Here is a 20,165-nt window from a genome sequence, read left to right as displayed (position 1 = left end):
GTGGTGCAAGAAGGAATTCGCAAGGCCCATGTAAATCGCAACCCAACACCACCATTTCACCATTCCACTTTATTATCAGCATGCATTTTATTTTTTTTATTATATGGTTTTTTTTTTGTACTTAAACGTGACATGCAGAGATATAAACATGACTCAATTGGTCAAATGAGTTTTAAGTATAGTAGGACAAAAATGACGACCAGAGCCAACCATAAAATGACACGTAAGCATCCAATCAATTGCAAGTAAAATAAAAAGAAAAGCTGCGTCCAAGAAAATGGGAGAAGCTTACCAATAGCCATGTGCCACGCGAGCAAACCCTAGAACTAAATGAAAGTGAACTCAGATGCCGGAGCTACGCTCCGGTCATCTTCTCCGATCAATACCTTCGCCGGAAGCAACTCAAACCGCCCAGAAATCCATAAATCTGCCACTGTTCCACTCGGATTTTCGTGCTGAGCACGAATCCGATGCTTGTTTTCATCAACTCTCCCTCTAACGTATTAACCGTGGTCAAGAGTAAAACCCTAGATCTAAGAAACTTGACCAGAACATTCCACAACGGCATCCAAACAAACCTTAGGCCATATACATCCTAATGGTGCATTCTAAGCATACAAACACAAACTGTTTCATCTGAACTGAAATCATACAAAATCAACATATAAGTATGCACCGGATTTGCATACAAAAGCCTATGAACTAAGCAAACCTCTCAATAGTATTCAGAAAGCCTTTAAAGATTTACCTGATGAGGTTTTTGCGTTTATCAACACAAGAAAAGAATCCGCCACACAAATTTTCAGAGTTGAGATACCTCTTTATTCTCACCTCGATTCAGGGGAGAAAACCGGACTTCACTGATTCTTTGGAGTGGTGATGTTGAGGCTTGATCTTTGAAGTTCTTGCTGAAACGGAAAGATGATGATGATGCTCGTGTGTAACTAACTCCTCCTTCGAAAAGCCATGGAGAAAGAGTGAGACTGAAGACGGTTCATGGAGGTTTTGTGGTGGTGATGATGATGGTTGAGATGGTTAAAGCATGAGGTTGACGGTGGTTGTGAAGAGTTTGTTACACGGTGGTTATGAAACGGTTAGGGTGGTTATGGTGGTTGTTTATTGTTCAAGGTGAGAGGGAAGAGAGAAGAGAGGAGAGTGTGAAAACTGAGAAAAGAAAAAATGAATCGTGTCTGTGGTATATTTGTGAAGTGTTTGGTTTATATATGGTTGGTGTGGGTGCCTGAGTGTTATGATGAGTGCAAGTGTAGAGGAACCTTTGTGTGCCTTTCACGTGTGCATGGGATTGCATGACAATTATAGTAGTGGATGTGCATGAATATCATGGTGAGTTGCAATGTAGACAATTCTTTTTTAACAGCTACTTTGTGAACAAGCATGGAGCATTCGAGCAAGCCTTTATATGCTTTTTGCATGCAGCATGGGCGTGGCTTTAATGGGCTACACTGAGGGTGTGAAATGCAGCTGACCTGAATTCTCGTGCCAACTAAACACTTGAGACACTCACTTTGTTGGCTTCATACCTCACCCTATATTTAATGGATGGTCATGAAACTAGTACCATATGAAAGAAGGAACGAAATAGAAGAGATTGACATTGGATTTGAATCAAGTAGATCCCCACGCTTCCTTATAATTGGCCTTGAAAATGGCACGTTACCTGTTCGATCAATTGCTTGCACGTGACCTGGATTTATGCCCATGCTCTTGGCCGTATGTAACTTGGCACGGTCATGACTTTGGACTCTTGTATCTTACTCTAAACTCAATCAAATTCCATGATTACTGTCTTGTTGGGTAGAAGACATATAGAAGAAGAGATTGATGCAGAGTTTGAACCTGTAGGGCTTTTGTAGTGATCTCAAGTTAGCTTCCAATGTTGCATACCACGTGTTTGTGGGAATGCTTGCGTGTGATCTGGCACATGACTTGGATTATGGCTTGTGATCAATGATGATTTGCAAATTTCCAATGAACATATCTCTTGATTCAAACCTCAGTTGGAGAAATGTCCAACTACAATGTTGTTCACCCCCATGAGATGAACAACATTGATGTTGACACTCTTATGAAATGATGCCCAATGCCACGTGTAAATGTGCCCTAAAGTCAGCTAATCCATCAATCTTAAAACTTCAAATTTTTTCTAAGTATAGAACATAAATCCAGTGTGTTTCTTCCAACTTTCTATCCTTTTATCTCTCTAACCAAGCCTTGAATGAGAAAACTTCCAACTAGAGAATTGTAGTATGCCATGATCTGAGTATTTTTGCTTTTGAACTCAACTAAAAATAATGCCTTGAGCCATACAAAATCTGGGCCTGAAGTGAGCTATTCACCTATTCTCAAAAACTCTCAAAATATTCTAAGTTACAAAACTTCCCTTTTATGGAATTTTCCAAATTTAACCAACTTTCCATTTTGGGCAACTTTGAATATTTCTTGATTTTTATTATTTCTTTGACTTTCTTTGACCGATTTCCCCACAAAAAATCAACATTTGATAGTTGACTTTGACTTTGACCAAAAAGTCAACATTTCCTGATTTTTCTGATTTCAGATGAATTTCCCGATTAATCCGCTTTTGACCCGATTCTCAATCCATTTTCAACCAACTCAGCTTCAGTGAGTGATATTTCTTCAAGACAACCACATTTTCACATCCACAATCATTTCCTGATTAAATCTTGACCAAAAAAGTCAACAGGGTTGGCTTTGGTCAGAAAACCCTAATTTGACGATCTTGATGAATCTGAAGCCTGTATCATTTAATATGAACCCTGTCTTGGAGAGAGTGAAATCCTGATCTTTAGGGGAACTTCCATGAGAATAGTATTGTGCAGTCAAGTCCTCAATCTTTCTCTTTTGCTCACAGATACCCCACACATTGAACCTCTTTTTTCACCAGTTTTCTTAGATAGTGACAGTGATATGGATGAATGCCTTGGATGAATGGCCTATATGGAGTATGTGTATGAATGTGATATGAAAGCCAATCAGGAATAAATAAATGGGCAAATTTTGGGGTGCAACAATCATATAGATGTATTACAATTCATCATGTTTTTTAATAATATGTTATTTTTTCTCCTACGCAGTTTAATTGGAGACCATACTTGTTGCTGGACCATGAGCCAAACGAGAGTGACCGGGAAGTTTGGACGGCAGTATTACCGATAATAAGGTTCAACATCGTGGAGATGCACCAATCTGACCGTGTGAGACTGCAGTTTGGCATGCATCAACCGATCCCGGATCCCCCCACTGATTTGGGTCGCTGGCATATTAAAAGAGTTAACAATCAATGGGACCACGCAGATTATCGTACATTCGCACCTGAATTTTGTGAGATGTGGAAGCAACGTCGCAGCCGTCTGCTACAATTCCCTGTTGCCCAACTCCCCATGTTTCCAACCGCGGGATACCTTGCTTGGTATAGAACAGTCACAACCCCCGATATGTATGTGTCAGACCCCTACTACCTACACGACCCCCGCCAACAACAACACGCACAACAACCACCCCAACAATACGCACAACAACCACCCCAACAACGCCAACACCGCCAACAACGCCGACAACGCCAAACATCCGAACAACCTGACCATGAGGAATATCAAACAACACCAACAACGCCCTACCAAAGTCAACCCATCCAACAACAATCATGGGGCTTCACCCAACAACTCCGTGACGCTGACCCCTCCACTAGGCTACCCGTCCAACAACAATCGTGGGGCTTCACCCAACATCACTACGACGCCGGCCCCTCCTCCTCCACTATGCAACCCATCCAGCAACAATCATGGGCCTTCACCCAACAACACGGCGACGCCGGCCCCTCCAGCTACAATAGGCAACCCAGCCCCGACATGGGTCTAGATGACAATTACGACCCAAACGAGCAAATGACCACTCAATCGTCACAGTACCAACAACATGGATACCCCACACCCCAATTTCCACAACACCAACAATATGGGTACACCACACCCCAACAAACAATGCCATTTTTTCAAGGTCAATCAAGCGCTGGGTTTTACCGACCATGTGACGCAACTCCACTGCCAAGACAAATCTTTGAGGGCATGGGGACCCGACTATTTGACAGCAACATACAAGAATACATGTCCAATGAGCGCATGGAGGGGCTAATCCGAGGACCACCTACCCAGACACAACAAGAACAACCAAGGAATAGGGGGGGTCGTGGAGAAGTGGCTCGTCGAGAACCTTCCAACCGGAATCGAACAGTTCCAGATTGCGGAACTGGCGGTGAGAGGGGTCATGGCCCGACTCCGGGTCGGAGGGGTCGTGGTCGGAGGGGTGGTGAATAGCATAATATCCATGTTTTATAAATTTTCTTTTTTTTACCGTATTTGTAATGTTTGAACTATATGACCGTATTTGTAATGTTGTTTCTGCATTTCTTGTATTTGTAATGTTTGGAATGAATGACATGTGGTGTTTCATTATTTATTTAATTGTTAAAACAATTTTATTAATAAATAAAAAAAACAAAATATACTTTTAATCATGTATATTTATATTAAAAACAATTTTATTAATAAATAAAACAAATTTTAAAAAAAAAATAGTATATAAAAAATTAAAAAAAAAAACAAAAAAAAAACAAAATATATATATATATATATATATATATATATATATATATATATATATACACACATAGGCGCCACCCTAGGTGGCTAAAAAGTCCAAAATATACATTGATGCCACCCTGGGTGGCGCATAGGTTATGAGGAAATGGGCATTGGCGCCACCTGGGGTGGCTCCTATGTGGAGTCCGCCTCTGAAACCTGGTCATATGCGTAATTTTGCCGAAAACATGGTTTTTGGTGTAATTTATTTATTAAACATGGTTATTTGGATTTTTTTTTCTACATAGGATACGCTGTCATTATTTAGTGTAAATATAGCAGTTCTCATAACTATATCTATAACTATTCTATATAAAAAGGATACATTCTTTTGGGTTGACCTATTTTATTCTCATATTTAATCTTTAACTATTACTAAAATTTCAAATGAATTATTTTAAAGGAAAATGCTTATTAGTAAGAAAGTGGAAAAACAAGAAATGCAAGAATAGATTTCAACCATCCATTATCACCACAACCCCATGATCCCTATTAAAAAGGAAGTTAAATTTAAAATTAATTTAAAATTTACCACTAAAATAATGACACATACTCATTCTTGCATTTCTTCTTAAAATTGCTTCGTACTAAATAGCACTACTCTATTTAAAAAAAAAACAACCACACATATCTTCATCAATAACTGCCAATATAACTTCTCATACTACAAACTCAATTTTTTTCCTATTTTTTATTGTACTGCATATTACTCATCTTTCACATTGGCAGGTTACCCGTACAACCCCCCTCATTTGTTAACTTTACATAACTTCCAATTCTATAATATCTTTATTTATTCAATTTTAATTATTCAAAGAGTCAATCTATAATTCTTAACCAATACTCAATATCTTTTTACAGATTATTAATACAGTGGTAAAAGGCCACAATTAAGGTAACACAATTGGTAACGTAAGTTTCCTATTGCACCATTTTTTTTCCAGAAATTATATATTTTTTATACCTTTTGCTTTTGTTATTATTGTGTTTTTATTTCTTAATGACATTTATGTGTATTTTGTGAGTATAAAAACATACTAAAATGTGTAAACCTAATCTAAATTTTTCTATCTATAATCTATAACGATATATAAAGAGGATACATGGTTTTGGGCCGACTCTTTTTTCATTTCTATTATACCCCTGTAATTCAATTAATTACAATGAATAAAAAGTTATTTAATTTATTTTTTATTAAAAAAATTATAAAAAACAAACAAGTTGTTTAGTCACTAGAAATTTGATAACCGCGGAAAAGAAAACTGCTGCAAGTTATTATGTGGTTTTTTTAATTACATTTGTAACAAAAACTTTTAAAGCTATTGGCTATTTCTTAATCAAGGTCCAGGATGAGTAAATATAACCATTACAACCAAATTACTACCATATTTTATTTTATTAACGCCATCAATTTCTATAATTACATAGCAATTTGGAATTTTGTTCTTCTACTATATTAGCAATTTGTATCCTTTGTATAGGGATAGAAATAAATCAAATCAAATCAAATTCCAAACAAAATTTTTCACTGAGAAGAAGAAAAAACGGGCACATAAATAGGAATTTTCAAATATTTTGGGTTCACAAGAGTGTTTAAGAGGGAGGCAGGGAGAGAGAGTTTTTAGTCTTTAGTAAACTAGAGTTATTGTATGTTTCATAAATTTTAAACATCATTTTGTGCATTGTTAAATTGGTCTTGAAAATACTTTATATTTAGTGTTGAATACTATGACTTCGATGATAAATTACTAAAACATATTTAAAGTGAATACTTTTATTCTTACTAATATTCTTTTTTTAGGAGATAAATATCGTACTAATATTCTTTTTTTAGGGGATAAATGCGAAAAATATCATAAAAGAAACACATTTTTCCAACTCTACTCATCGATAACGAAGTTGTTTGGGAGTGGTTGCGCTTTAAAGAGAATGGTGGCGAAAATGGTGCTTGGTATTGGAATTGGAATGGTGTATTATGGTATGCCATTAGCAGTTGGGAACTTAGGATTCAACATTTACTTGGCTGTTGTATTCAATGCCTTGATGGAAATACCGGCTTATGTGGCTACCTATTTCTTGGAGAATTGCCGAAGAAAACCGTCAGTTCTTGTATTCTCAATAGCTAGTGGTGTATGTTGTATAATGTGTGTTGTTGTTGGATCAGGAATACAAGAAATTCGAGTTGGATTAGCAATGGCATTGGTTTTCAGTGCGTGCACAGCTTTTAATGTGTTTCTCATTTACATTTTAGAGCTATTTCCAACAAGTGTGGGGAACATTACATCATCATTGGTGGGACAAGCTACTGTTTTTGGTAATGTTTTCACCCCCTTTTTGATATCTGCTGGGAGGAAAAACGACATTTTCTCTTATGGCGTGTTTGGAATAGTTATCATGTTGTCGTGTTTTGCGTTGCTTGGTTTGCCAGAGACAAGAGGATTAGATCTTTGTGATACCATGGATCAACAAGAGAAGAAAGACGATATGTCAGTATAAACTTAATAAACAAAAAGGGGATTGATCTATTGACAAATTTTTATATTTTTATTTAGAACATCATATAACTAGATTATATATACTGGCGTTCAAACGGGCACGACAACGTCAAAATTTTAATGAATAATTTTTGTGTAAACCTTGTGATATGAAATCTCTCTCTGTGCGTGTGCGCGCGCGCATGTCGTGATCTAAGATGGAAAATAAAACTTCATAGTTTTGACAGCAAATAATTCTTCCTAAAATAGGAGTGGATCCTAAACTACTAGATCACAATATTACAACTGCTATACAATCGATTCTCTAGAGAAAGAAAAATAACTTTCAAGTTTGATGTATTTTTTTTAAAGGCCAAGATATATTAATAGAAAGGCATAAGCAATGCCATAGTATAGTATAAAACGTACAAAATTCCAAAACCAGAAACTAAGTGAGTAGCTGAGACATTGGAGTAACTTTTCCAAGCCAATGCCCCATTTGATTTCAATGTGAAGTGCCTCACACATAAACTCTTTCTCAATTCCAACAGCATATTCATTAGCTCCTAGCTCAGTTTCTTCCTCAATTCCAACAACATCTTGCTCAGTTTCTTCCTCAATTCCAACAGCATCTTCATCCGCTCCTAGCTCAGTTTCTTCCTCAATTTCAACAACATCTTCATTCGCTCCTAGCTCAGTTTCTTCCTCAATTCCAACAGCATCTTCATTCGCTCCTAGCTTAGTTTCTTCCTCAATAGTCAATAAATAAAACAAAGCAAAATAATAATGAAGACCTTTGTCGGGTGAAATAAGATCAACCGCACTCAACCTCGTCGATTTCCAACCAACAGCTGTCATAACAAATCTTGTCGGAAAATAGCACATGTATGCCTTTCTATCTCTAATCTCTTCCAAACATTTTATACTTCAGGGGAATGCTACCGGATAGAAGAGGGAAAGAGAATAGTTTTATTTTTATTGTTTTGCTCCCACAATTAACCTAAAATGTCATGGACTACTTTTGTTTCTTTTTCGAAAAAATTTAACCTAAATTTCATAACCATTTTTTCTCTCTTCATTTGCGAATACTGTTAATTACTTAGCACTCCACTTTGCCTCTATTATATTCTAACTAATTAATCAAATTAATGATGAATCAGAAATGATTATTAACACTTTAAATAATAAATAATATTACACTATTGTCTTTTATTTCTTAAATTTAAATAATTAAAATAATAACTAATAGAGGATATATTGAGATTAGTGTTGAACTACAATCGTAAACTGACTTTTAATTTAGGATAAATTAATTTTTACAAAGTGACTTGTACATTATAAACAGAAAAAATATATTTTTTACAACGAATCATAAGTAAGAAAAAATTATAGAAGCTCTTAGATGGGATCAAGCACAAAGTTTGTAGGTGAATCAATGGAGAAAATAGAGAATTTGAGAAGGTGGGAAAATATATATATATATATATATATATATATATATATATATATATATATATATATATATATATATATATATATATATATATATATATATATATATATATATATGGAGAGAGAGAGAGAGAGAGAGAGGGAGAGAGAGAGAGAAATATAACCAATGTGTCATACTCCAAAATTTGCCCTATCATTTTAAACATTTATTTATTCTAGTTAAAGCATGTTACTATTTTTATTATTACTAGCACTCAAACGGGCACTCTCGTGCCCGTTTGTCCGCTTTTTTAATGTGCACAGCGTCAAAATTTTAATGAATAATTTTTGTGTAAACCTTGTGATATGAAATCTTTGTGTGTGTGTGTGTGCGCGCGCGCATGTCGTGATCTACATGTAGGAGTTCGATAATCAGTATTAAATTTTATCTAAAATTTAAAATACGAATAAGACAAAAAAAAATCATTTTTAATAGACAATGATTCAATAAAAAGGAGTATAAGGGATACTCTGCCCAATACAACAGACCAAAATACCCCTACTTTCTAAAATATAGGAGAGGTAAAATGTTCCAAGCATGGAAATTACAAAGCTCAAAGGAGTTACAGTTCAAACGCATCCAAGTCCAGGACCTATGAATGATCGCCGACATACACTTGTCAAAATTGAAAATGACTCATTTGAACAGAACGACATTACGCATCAACCAAATGCACCAAAATGTAGCTAGCCAAATGATGTCAACCGTTAACCTAAGAGACCTTTTCTTCACCTTCTAACAGTGGGAGAAAAAAATCCACAAACTCACTCAAAAACAAAACCAGATTTATGCCTATCCAAGCAAAGACATTTCTTCAAATTTTAGTTGTGAACTCACAATACTGAAAAAGATGCATCTTCCCTAAAGTAGAAAACGCAACAGGTATCTTTAAATGGGTTGGATTTATAACCGCTAGCGTTCAAACGGGCACTCTCGTGCCCGTTTGTCCGCTTTTTTAATGTGCACAGCGTCAAAATTTTAATGAATAATTTTTGTGTAAACCTTGTGATATGAAATCTCTCTCTGTGTGTGTGAGCGTGTGCACGCATGTCGTGATCTACATGTAGGAGTTTGATATTCAGTATTAAATTTTATCTAAAATTTAAAATACGAATAAGACAAAAAAATATCATTTTTAATAGACAATGATTCAATAAAAAGGAGTATAAGGGATACTCCGCCCAATACAACAGACCAAAACACCCCTACTTTCTAAAATATAGGAGAGGTAAAATGTTCCAAACATGGAAATTAAAAAGCTCAAAGGAGTTAAATTCAAATGCATCCAAATCCAGGACCTATGGATGATCGCCGACATACACTTGTCAAAATTGAAAATGGCTCATTTGAACAGAACGATATTACGCATCAACCAAATGCACCAAACTGTAGCTAGCCAAATGATGTCAACCGTTAACCTAAGAGACCTTTTCTTCACCTTCTGACAGTGGGAGAAAAAATCCACAAACTCACTCAAAAACAAAACTAGATTTATGCCTATCCAAACAAAGACATTTCTCCAAATTCTAGTTGTGAAGTCACAATATTGAAAAAGATGCATCTTCCCTAAAGTAGAAAACGCAACAGGTATCTTTAAATGGGTTGGATTTATAACCATAAGCATCTTAGTTTTGATTAAAATGTGGTTATGGTTATAAATTCAACACATTTAAATGGTTTTAAAATAGTTATGGTTTGGTTTTTGAAAATAACCAACCATACACACCCCCTAATCATGAAACTACTTCAAAATTATTATTATTATTTTTTATCTATAAGACAGTCTTAAAGATTTTATTTATAATAGTTAATGATTTAACCCATTATAAATAAACTACAAAGATTATAATTGATAATAAAAGTAACTGCCCAAAATCATATATTCTCTTCATTCAAGATCCAAGCCCATTCTTAACCCTAATTTCTTTTGTTATATATGCTCAGCAAGTGCAGACTTAAAGGAGGACGAATTCTTGGAGCAAGGGCAAGGGTTTCACGTTACAAAAACAACAAAAACTAGGGCACACGTGGATTCTTTGTTCCAAGCCAATTCAAGAACCAATAAACACCCCATTCATCTTTGACAAGGTTGTAAAGCAAGACCAGGTAATTTTCATGCTTTGATCACGTACAAAATTCACATGCTATAAACACCATATTCATGCATATTTTGAACCCTTTCGTATTCTATGATTTAATTGATTTCAATGTCAACTAACCATATATGTGAGTTTGTAAGAATGTCTGGAACTATTTGGGGCCATCGTTCATGAGTTTTTATGCCATAATCACGTGACACCATTCTTAGGGCACGGAAGAGGGTAGCTCTCGTTCTCATACGTACGAGCATTTTCAGACCAAAAAAACGTGATCATTGGATTCGTAACATGTGAATTATTAGATCTGGGTCGTATGTGTTTTTGTTTAGACTGTTTGTGGCAGGTTTCGAAGATGTAAAGTTTCTCTTGGGAAAATCCGCAGTAAATTCCGCATCAGATTCCATAGGAAATTCCGCAGGTACCAAGGTTAGGGATGATGAACAGTAACCTGATCCATTGACCACACACGTGTCATGCTGCGACTGACCGGTCAAAAAGTGTTCCTCTTCTCTCTCTTTCTCATTGGTCCGCGCATGAAAAACTGGGGCCCGCGTTTGACTTTTGCTTTGAATTTTCAAACTGGGGCCCGCATGAACATTGCAGCTCACTCGGTTAAGGGAAGGCGCTAACAACTTACATGGCAAGGGTTCGATCCCCCATGGTGACAATTAAATTTTTACCAAAGTTTTTCAAAGAATCCCATGCGCTCAGCCTTAAGCGTCCCACAATACACCCTCACGCTCCAGCCATCAGATCATCAGTTCCCCAGATCCAACGCTCTCATCCTAAGGACGCATCCCATGGACTCTCAGCCATGCTACACTCAATCAAAATCCTGGTTCCTATTTTGCTTTTTTATTTTATATTTATTTATTTTATTTTATATTAAATTATAACTTTTCTAAAAAAACATTTTTTTCATAATAATTTAAATTAGGTTTTTTTGATTAGTTTTTTCTAATAACTTTAGTTTAGGTTTTTCTTTTAATAATTTTAATTTAGGTTTTGATTAGATTAATTAATTTAGTTTAGATTAATAATTTAATTTTTAGACTTAGGATAATGTAGTCAAATTAGGGTTATTAGGTGAACTTTTAATCACTAATATTGGGCTAATTTTATTTTTAGGCTTTCTAACCCTGATTTTATTTTTTGGCTAACTATTTTTCATCATGACTATTAATCACTGTTCTCCCTTGACCCTAAAATTTCACAATAGGTAGGTATTGTTCATTAAACTGTAGGTTTAGGCTTTTTATACAAACTTTTTTTGTTTTATGCACTAACCCTTATTTCTCAAATTTTGCTTTATTTATTTTAATTCTGCCTTATTATTTATAATTTTGGGTTTTATTTTATTCACATTACTATTGCTTGCTATTATCAATTATTGTAACTGCCCCAAAGCCCTGTAATAGCTTAGTTTTTTTTTCTATTTTTGCCTCTATATTTGCCTGCAGGTGTTTATTGTAATAGTTTAGGTTTTCTTTTCCGCCTTTATTTTTCTGCCCACACGTGTTTATTGTAATAGCGTAGGAATTTATATTCTATGCCTTTAATTTTGGTATAATATTAATTGTTGTGGTTAGTAATCCTAGGGAGTGCAAGCCTTGAATTAATTTAGAATAACTAATTACAAGATAAAAGATCCGAACTGAATCACTTGATTGTGCCACACACACCTTTGGGGTAACCTCTCTTGTTGCCTTGTTGCCTGTTGCCTTATAATTACGGTTTTGAAATAGTCAAGTCCCTCGATTCCGAGGATACCTAAGCAAAACAAATGTTACTCTCAGTTCATCATCAAATGATCTTGTCCCTCGATGTTGCCTCGGAAATAAGATGATTGTCCCATTGCTAAGGTATCCTCACATGTTGCCTTAAAATGACTATTATATCCTTCCCTAAAGACTATCTGCCCTCTACATGGTAGGGACAGTTTTATGGCGAACGATATTTTTCTCGATGACCCTTCAACATCCAATTAAAGGACTTCCTACCCTATCATGGTATGGATAGCCTTTTCAAACCGAAAAGCTAAAAGAACGATTTTTCTAACTTAGGGTAGGTGCTTTTGATTGCTTACTCTTTTCAAATTCAAAATTCTTTTTCCCACTCATTTTCAAATACTTTCAAAAATAAGGCTACGCTTATTTACAAGCTAAAGTCCTCAACAAAGTTTTACTATTCACACACTACACTTCAAACATTTTGAAAACAAAGTGAGCTAAGCAATTAAGAGCTCATGGATAACCATGGATACAAAGGGTGCTTACACCTTCCCTTTGTATAATCTACCCCCGAACTCAAAATCTTTTTTAAAAAGGTATTTTCCTGTTCTTTTAGTCTTTCTATATATTGGATAAAATAAAAGTCAGTGGCGACTGTTGCTATCCGCAACATTTTTAAAAGTCAGTTCTCCCACCGTATTACAAGTATACTTCTCCATATTTTGCATTATCAAAAAGGAAGTAAAAATATATGATAAAAAGCCCAATCACATAAGTTGTAATAACTCAGATAAGGAACGAGCACTTAGAAATACACTAAAGCATAACACAAGATCGTACTTAAACCTGTGATGGATATATTTGCTGAACAACTTATTGTGTCGGAGCCTGGTAAAAATGCTCGACATGGACGCTTTTCTCTAAGACCTCATTGTAATTCCTCGGAACCATAACCTTTTGGTGGTGCATCACTGCTCTCACCAAACAAAAGGTAATATTTAGAGGATTTATTCCCCTTTGATGCTGAGAGAGTATGAAGCTTCTAACTAATGGACATTTCAAATTTGTTTAGCATCATATCAAAAAGATTAATTGCATAAAGATTTGTTATTAGTATCGAATCGACAAAAATATGCACAAGTAAAATGTCATGCTCGATTTTAAGAAGGAGTTGTATCAACCTTCCCTCTTTGAAAACAGTTTTCAAGCAAAAGCTTGCTCAAAAATCATATCAAGCTCTAAGAACTTGTTTTAGATCATAGATAACATTTTTTTAACTTGAAAACATGATTAGAATGATTTATAAAACCAGAAGGTTGCTCAACATATACTTCCTCTTGGATGTAAGCGCTCTTTACATCTATTTTGAAGAGTTTTGAAATTCAAAATGCATGAGAAAGCTAAAAATATTCTAATGGCCTCTAATATAGATACATTGGCATATGTATCATCAAAATCTATGCCTTTATTGATTATATTCTTTCGTAAAGAGTCTTGTTTTATTTATTAAAATGTTTTAGTCAAAGTTGTTGCAAAATACCCATCGTGTCTCAATCACTTGGTTAGTTGAATCTTTGGGAACAATGTCCTAAATGTTGTTTCTATCAAATTGATTTAATTCTTCTTATATAACAAGAGACCAATGTTTGTCGATGAGGGTTTGTTAGCCCGAGAATTTGAATTTAAATTCTTGACAGGAAAAGTATAATAAAGGTGTGAAAACACTAAGTACAGGATGACAAGGTTATAGTTTTTGAAATATTTTTCATTTCGACTAAGGTGATGGGGGGACTCTCCTATCACTTATTTTTGAACTTAGTATATTCTTGAGTCCAAGGATTAAATGACCTAGAGACCTACAAAGTCTGGTTTTGAGAAATCTCAAGAATAGATCCACAAGATTAGGATGGAGGAATCTCAGGAACATATCCACAAGATTAGGATCACTCTCTCTTCAAAACATGTTCAAAATCTCGAAAAGGTTTACGCTCAACTTACTTTTAGGGCATTGGGACAACTGCAGAGTTCAAAGAGCTAGGATTGAAGGTTTTTCTCCATTAAAGACCAATTTGCATCTCAAATTTCATGTAATGTTCTTATAAATATTATGCTATGAATAGCCCGGTTATGAGTAGCTAAGTTTATCTAGATTAGATATTTTTAGATGATGTTAACTTGATCTGTTTGAACCATGTAGTTGGCTTTGTAGTGTTTTATTAATTTGAGATTCTAGTATTATTCAGTTAAGTTTGCTTGTAATGCTTTTTGTATGGACGAATATACAAATTAAACTTTAGTTTTGAATTATTATTGACCCTAAATTTTGAAATATGAAATAAATTAGTTGTTCATAATTAGTAGTTGATTTAGGAACAGAGAATTATAATTATGTAATTTAGGAAATAATATGCGTTATAGCATGTTTTGATCTCGAATTCATATAAAGAATTAGGGAGTTGTTATTAAAGAAGAGATTTATACACCAAAGGATCAGGTATAAAAATTAGGTTAATTCATCGCGATACTAGAAGAACACCTTAAAGAGCAGACACAATTACCAAACAATGATAATTAGCGGATTCGAGAAAGACTATGTCGCTTTAATATCTTATCAATTTTAAATCTATTTTAGTTTTATTTCATGTTTAATCACTTTTATGAAAACCCCCCAATTAATAATTTTAGTACTCTATAATTGCGGTGTTGGAATTACACAGTCCTTGCGGATACGAACTTATAAGTTTATTACTTGACGAAGTTTTAGTTAACTTGCTAAAATATTCCATCAGTTATCATAACTACCAAACATTCCTAATTCAACAATGTTATAATAAATTGTCTCACCCATCAGCCTCGTGTTCCTAACACATTATTTTCACATCTCCATAATTTCCTCATGAGTAGAAGGTTATATGAGGTTGTAATTTTCATCTAATTCATTAATAGTAAAAATCGCCATCTCTATAAAAAAAGAAGATAACTGAGAAGGAAATTTTCAATACCCTAGTATTTGGATTGCTGATGTTGGTGTTTTAATGATGGTAGATCCGAACGTGAAGAAGAAGATTTCCTCAGAAGAATGTAGAATTAGTGTGAAGATATAATTGAGAAGAATATCAAGATTAATGCATTTATAAGGCTAAATACCTAGGCCATGTAGGCCATCATTTTGAGGACAAGCTTTTCTTAGATGATGTGCTGGTGAAGACAAATCTACACAAAGAACAAAAATATCTCTTAAGAATAAAGAAGTCTCAAGACAAATGATTGATAATGCTTGTATCAAAGATGTCAAGAAATTGAATCATATGCTAAGGTACAATAAGAAATTCAATTACGTATAAGCCTTAGGTTCTCTCAAGTCTTTTCATATAAACCATTCTAAATGTTCCATAACATTTATGCATAACATACTTTTAAGATTCATCTTTTACTTAGCAAAATTTCATGTTTTCAGAGGAAGCAATTGATTGCTTCTTTCCATCAATCATTTCTTGAGCTCTCTGTAAAATGAAGAATTGAAAAATTGGAAGGAACAATCAATTGATGCATAGAGGCAATCGATTTAGGGGTCTAGTTTTAGTACATTCAACCAATTAATCATCCCCCACAATCGATTGATCCAGTTTATTTTTTCATTATTTTTTAACATTAGCAATGGAGCAATCATTTGCTCCTTATACACAATTGATTGCTTCTTGATGTCGTGTGAAAATCTAAAGTATTACAATACCTCTTCATTGCATATGTTCATTAAAACTTTCCAAAACATTGACATTAATCTTGATTATTTTCCAAACATTGCCACTCATTTCAAAAGGCATCTTGTGAGGTATTTATATCAAGAATTTTTCACATTACAATTCACCTCTTCCATAACAATTTTCAAACAATTCATCTGTTCATATTCAAAACTCTTAGAAACTTTTTCTACACAATTTTAAAATATTAGAGAAACATTTTCTTCATATCTTGAGCACTTAGAGTTTATATTCTCTTGAATTGTTTTATTAGAAAGACGAGATAAAGTTAGAATTTTGGAAATCATCCAAAATCATTTGTACTCAAAAATATATTTGTATCATTATACTGTAACATATTTACCATGTTTTGTGACAATAAGCAAGTTTAGGATAAAGTAGAGTCCTTTATCTGTATGTTGTAAAATCAAAAAGTGGTGTACTTTCTTGATTGTGTTAGAGGATTATAGAGGGTCTTGGTATGAGTTTGTAACAATATCTAACATTATGAAATCCTTCACAAGGTGTGAAGGGACTAGACATGCCCTTGGTTGATAAGGGAAACTAGTATAACTGTAAGTGTCACATCTACTTTACTTCATTTTATTTTACTATATTCTTGTTCTTATTTCTTCAACATAATTCCCGAAAAATAAAAAAGAATCAGAACACTTGTAAAATAACGAGAAAAAATTTTAAAATCTAATTCGCCCCCTCATCTTAGGTCGCACTCTATACTTACAATCATTACCAAGTTGTAGATTTGAAAATGCTAATGGGTGGCAAGGCAACTACAATTTAGGTTTAACGCATCTAACTTAATTAACGACTCACAACATATACACCTTCCCAATATAAACTGATCATAACATTACATTAAATTCCTCACGTACTTCCCACACTTGAGGCACTTGCTCATTAAGAATCTCTTAAGGGATCTCCCAAATCATACTTAAGGGACTCGTCCCCAAGCCTCACTTAAGAGGCTCACACCAATTATACTTGAGGGAATCACCACAAAGCCTCGCATGAGGTACTTTCCCCAATCACACTTGAGGCCCTCACCCCCAAGCCTCATTTTAGAAACTCATTTCTCCAAGTCTCGCCCAGGAAGATATTATCTTATACCTTGCTTAAATCACTCTATTATTCCTAACTCTTGTTTGAGAGATTGTGGACTAGAATAACTTTAACTAGGTTGTGAATGAGGCCAATCCTTAACACATTTAGTCTAACAATAACGTGAGGGGTCAGAGGATAAGCCGGTTGGGGGAAATAATGGATAATGAGATAGCCCAACCTAAACAAGCCTATTTAGGAAAGATCCCCCGACCCAAACCTGAGTTATTGAGTGGTGATGATATTAGTATATGGAAGACTATATGTCCATGTGAAAGGGTTGTTATTGTAGTTTTTCTAAGGAAGAAAATATTCCTCTAATCAAGGGGGAGAAAGAGTCATCGTATTTCCATGCCCTAGCCAAGTAGTTGGGATGGAACCGATTTCTTATCCACAACTTGGCCCATGGATCATGACTATAAATATCTAAACATTTATGATTAGGAAGGATCATACCTTATTGGGATATTCAGCATACCTAAAACTCTCTTGCACTCCTCAAACAACCATGGTTCATATTATTGTATTTTCCACAAGTACAATATTTAAAAAATCAAACAAAACCACCAACACCAACAAAAAGTTCAAATCTATAAAATTTATCAGCCTCTTATTACTGTTTTAGGCATTAAATGATGTTGACCATTTTTTAGAAGGAAAATAGCTTATAACATGTTTGGTTTGTCTTTTAAAAAAGCCAAAAGCAATTCTAGATGTGTATAATTGATTCTTGAATGATTTTGAGGTGTTTGGTTTTTCTAAAGAAGAATAGATTCTGCCTCTAGAAGTGGTTCTACTTAGAACTAAATTTGTAGCTTCTGAGTTTAAACGTGATTCTTACATTGAAATTTGTTGTTCTACTCATTTTTTACATAAATATTTCTAAACATAAACCAGTTCTGCTAAATTCAAGTTTATTAAAATCAATTCTACCAAACTCAATCATGTCAAAATCAATTTTATCCACCGTCAATCTAAAAGCACACTTAGTTTATTTCTCATATGAGATTAAACATAAAATTGTCATATCATTAAAGAATCCACTTAGGCCAAGACCAAGACTCCACTTTATTCTTCATTATATTTACACTCATGCTACAATGTTATCATAACTTATAACAACTTCTCCTTTGTAATAGAAGATATCAAAGCATAATAACCATTTAATAGTTGAACAAATCAATAAGAGCACATCATATCATTTCCAAGTTAAAAAAAACTTTTTACATAAGATATTGACAATTAAAGACCGCGTCATGAGTTAATAAAGTTATGTATATGGTTATCTAAATCTAAGTTATTGTTAACCCACATTTTGTGAGTTAATACATTCTTTGTGAGTAATTAGTTTAATTATATTTTTATCTTAGTGTGTTTAGTTTTTGTGTTTATTTGTTGTCTTAATCAAATTAGTGTGGAGCATTTTAGGTGCTCCCTTTTGTTAGTATAATGTTTATTTTGTATGCAGGAGTTAGCGAATAGGCATGATGAGGCACGACTGGGCAAGTCAAAAAGTATGCTTTGAGGGAGAAAGTCTATTTCGTTAAGGAATAAAGTGCAAGCTGGTATAAAAGTGGAGAGAGAGTTATAATGGAGGGAAAAAGCTTAATGGGCGCTGAAAATGAGAGCGGAAAAATATTCAAACACAAGATGGAAGCAAGCAGCGCTACAAGACAAAATTATGTGCAAAAGTACACTATTGCGCTGCCTGCTATGTCGGACTGCTCATTTCACCTTGTCTCCCCACTAATGTCGGCTAGTACTACAACTCCTTTTTGTCCTTACGGAAGAGACGTTTAGGATTCTTTGGGCTGGGTGTTATTCTTGATTGTAGGCCCATGATCCGAAACACATTGGAAACCCTGGTTTTTTAGCCTATATAAGGAGCTGGAAGAATCATTTGAAGGAGTTCGGCATTTTGTTACAAAGTTATAATTTCCTGAAGCGTGTTGCAAAAGTGTGCTGAAGCCTCTCCCCTCATTCCCTTATGTGCTTGTTGATGAACACTGGTGCGACTGAAGCTACCTCTTGAAGACTTAGTCGTCTCAAGTTCTACTTCAAGTCTCCTTTAAGTTATTATCTTTTGTGCAATTTATTGTTCTAAAATGTTTCTCTTGAGAACCTTGTTCATTGTTTGTACTCAGCTCACTATGAGCTAAACTCCTTTTAGTTGAGTTATGTGAAGTTAATATATAAGTGTGTTTATGTTAAATGCGTGTGACTAGTGCATGTTTTACCATGTGTTTATAACTAATATTTATTTCTTTGATTGATCACCTTGGAAATATTTAAAAGCTTGTTGTTGTGAGAGATCCAACGATAAGTGTACTTCATGAGTAAAAATGGTTGAAAGAGTATAATAGACATATTCACTTAAATTAGTATCTTAGACATAAGTAACTACAATCATTAAGGAATTCAGAACTTTTAATAGACATGTATTAGAGTTACAAGTGGAGCTTAGAGATTTGTTTTTCTTGCCCTTTTATGTATGTTACTGATTGTTGTAGAAATACACGTTTAGATCTTTTTGACCTTGCATATCACGACTTTACACTTCATCAGCACATGAACACACTAATATATATGGTTCAACTATATCTCTATCATCACTTTTACAACACGTTGTCTTTTTACATTATTTTCATAATCTAAGAAAGATGGATTCAAGTCCAACACCTATTGTTATTTTTACCTACTTATGCTTAAAATGGAAAATAGTGTTAATACAAAAGTCATGTCTTTGTAGTAGCACTCCTTGTGGGTACGATACTCTCTTATTTATCACTTGTTATAATTCAAACATGTATACTTGCATGTGATACTATAGAA

At 34.3% G+C, this 20,165-nt stretch overlaps 1 protein-coding gene across 1 annotated transcript; it reads left to right on the top strand.

Moving 5' to 3' along the window:
- The first annotated feature begins 3,890 nt into the window (after positions 1–3,890).
- LOC131650362 (organic cation/carnitine transporter 3-like) lies at positions 3,891–7,175 on the top strand. Its single transcript, XM_058920076.1, has 2 exons — positions 3,891–4,038; positions 6,481–7,175. Exons 1-2 carry the CDS (start codon positions 3,891–3,893, stop codon positions 7,173–7,175), a joined length of 843 nt encoding a protein of 280 aa, XP_058776059.1.
- The last annotated feature ends 12,990 nt before the right edge of the window (positions 7,176–20,165 follow it).

Source organism: Vicia villosa, linkage group LG2, assembly GCF_029867415.1.
Source record: "Vicia villosa cultivar HV-30 ecotype Madison, WI linkage group LG2, Vvil1.0, whole genome shotgun sequence".
Taxonomy (NCBI): domain Eukaryota; kingdom Viridiplantae; phylum Streptophyta; class Magnoliopsida; order Fabales; family Fabaceae; genus Vicia; species Vicia villosa.
This window is presented reverse-complemented; position numbering and strand designations above follow the sequence as displayed.

Excerpts from the sequence above, each read along its gene's own strand:
- LOC131650362 (XM_058920076.1), top strand. The coding sequence starts at position 3,891 with ATGGGTCTAGATGACAATTACGACCCAAACGAGCAAATGACCACTCAA. Across the intron at positions 4,039-6,480 it reads AACAATGCCATTTTTTCAAG|GAGATAAATATCGTACTAAT; the intron begins GTCAATCAAGCG and ends TTCTTTTTTTAG.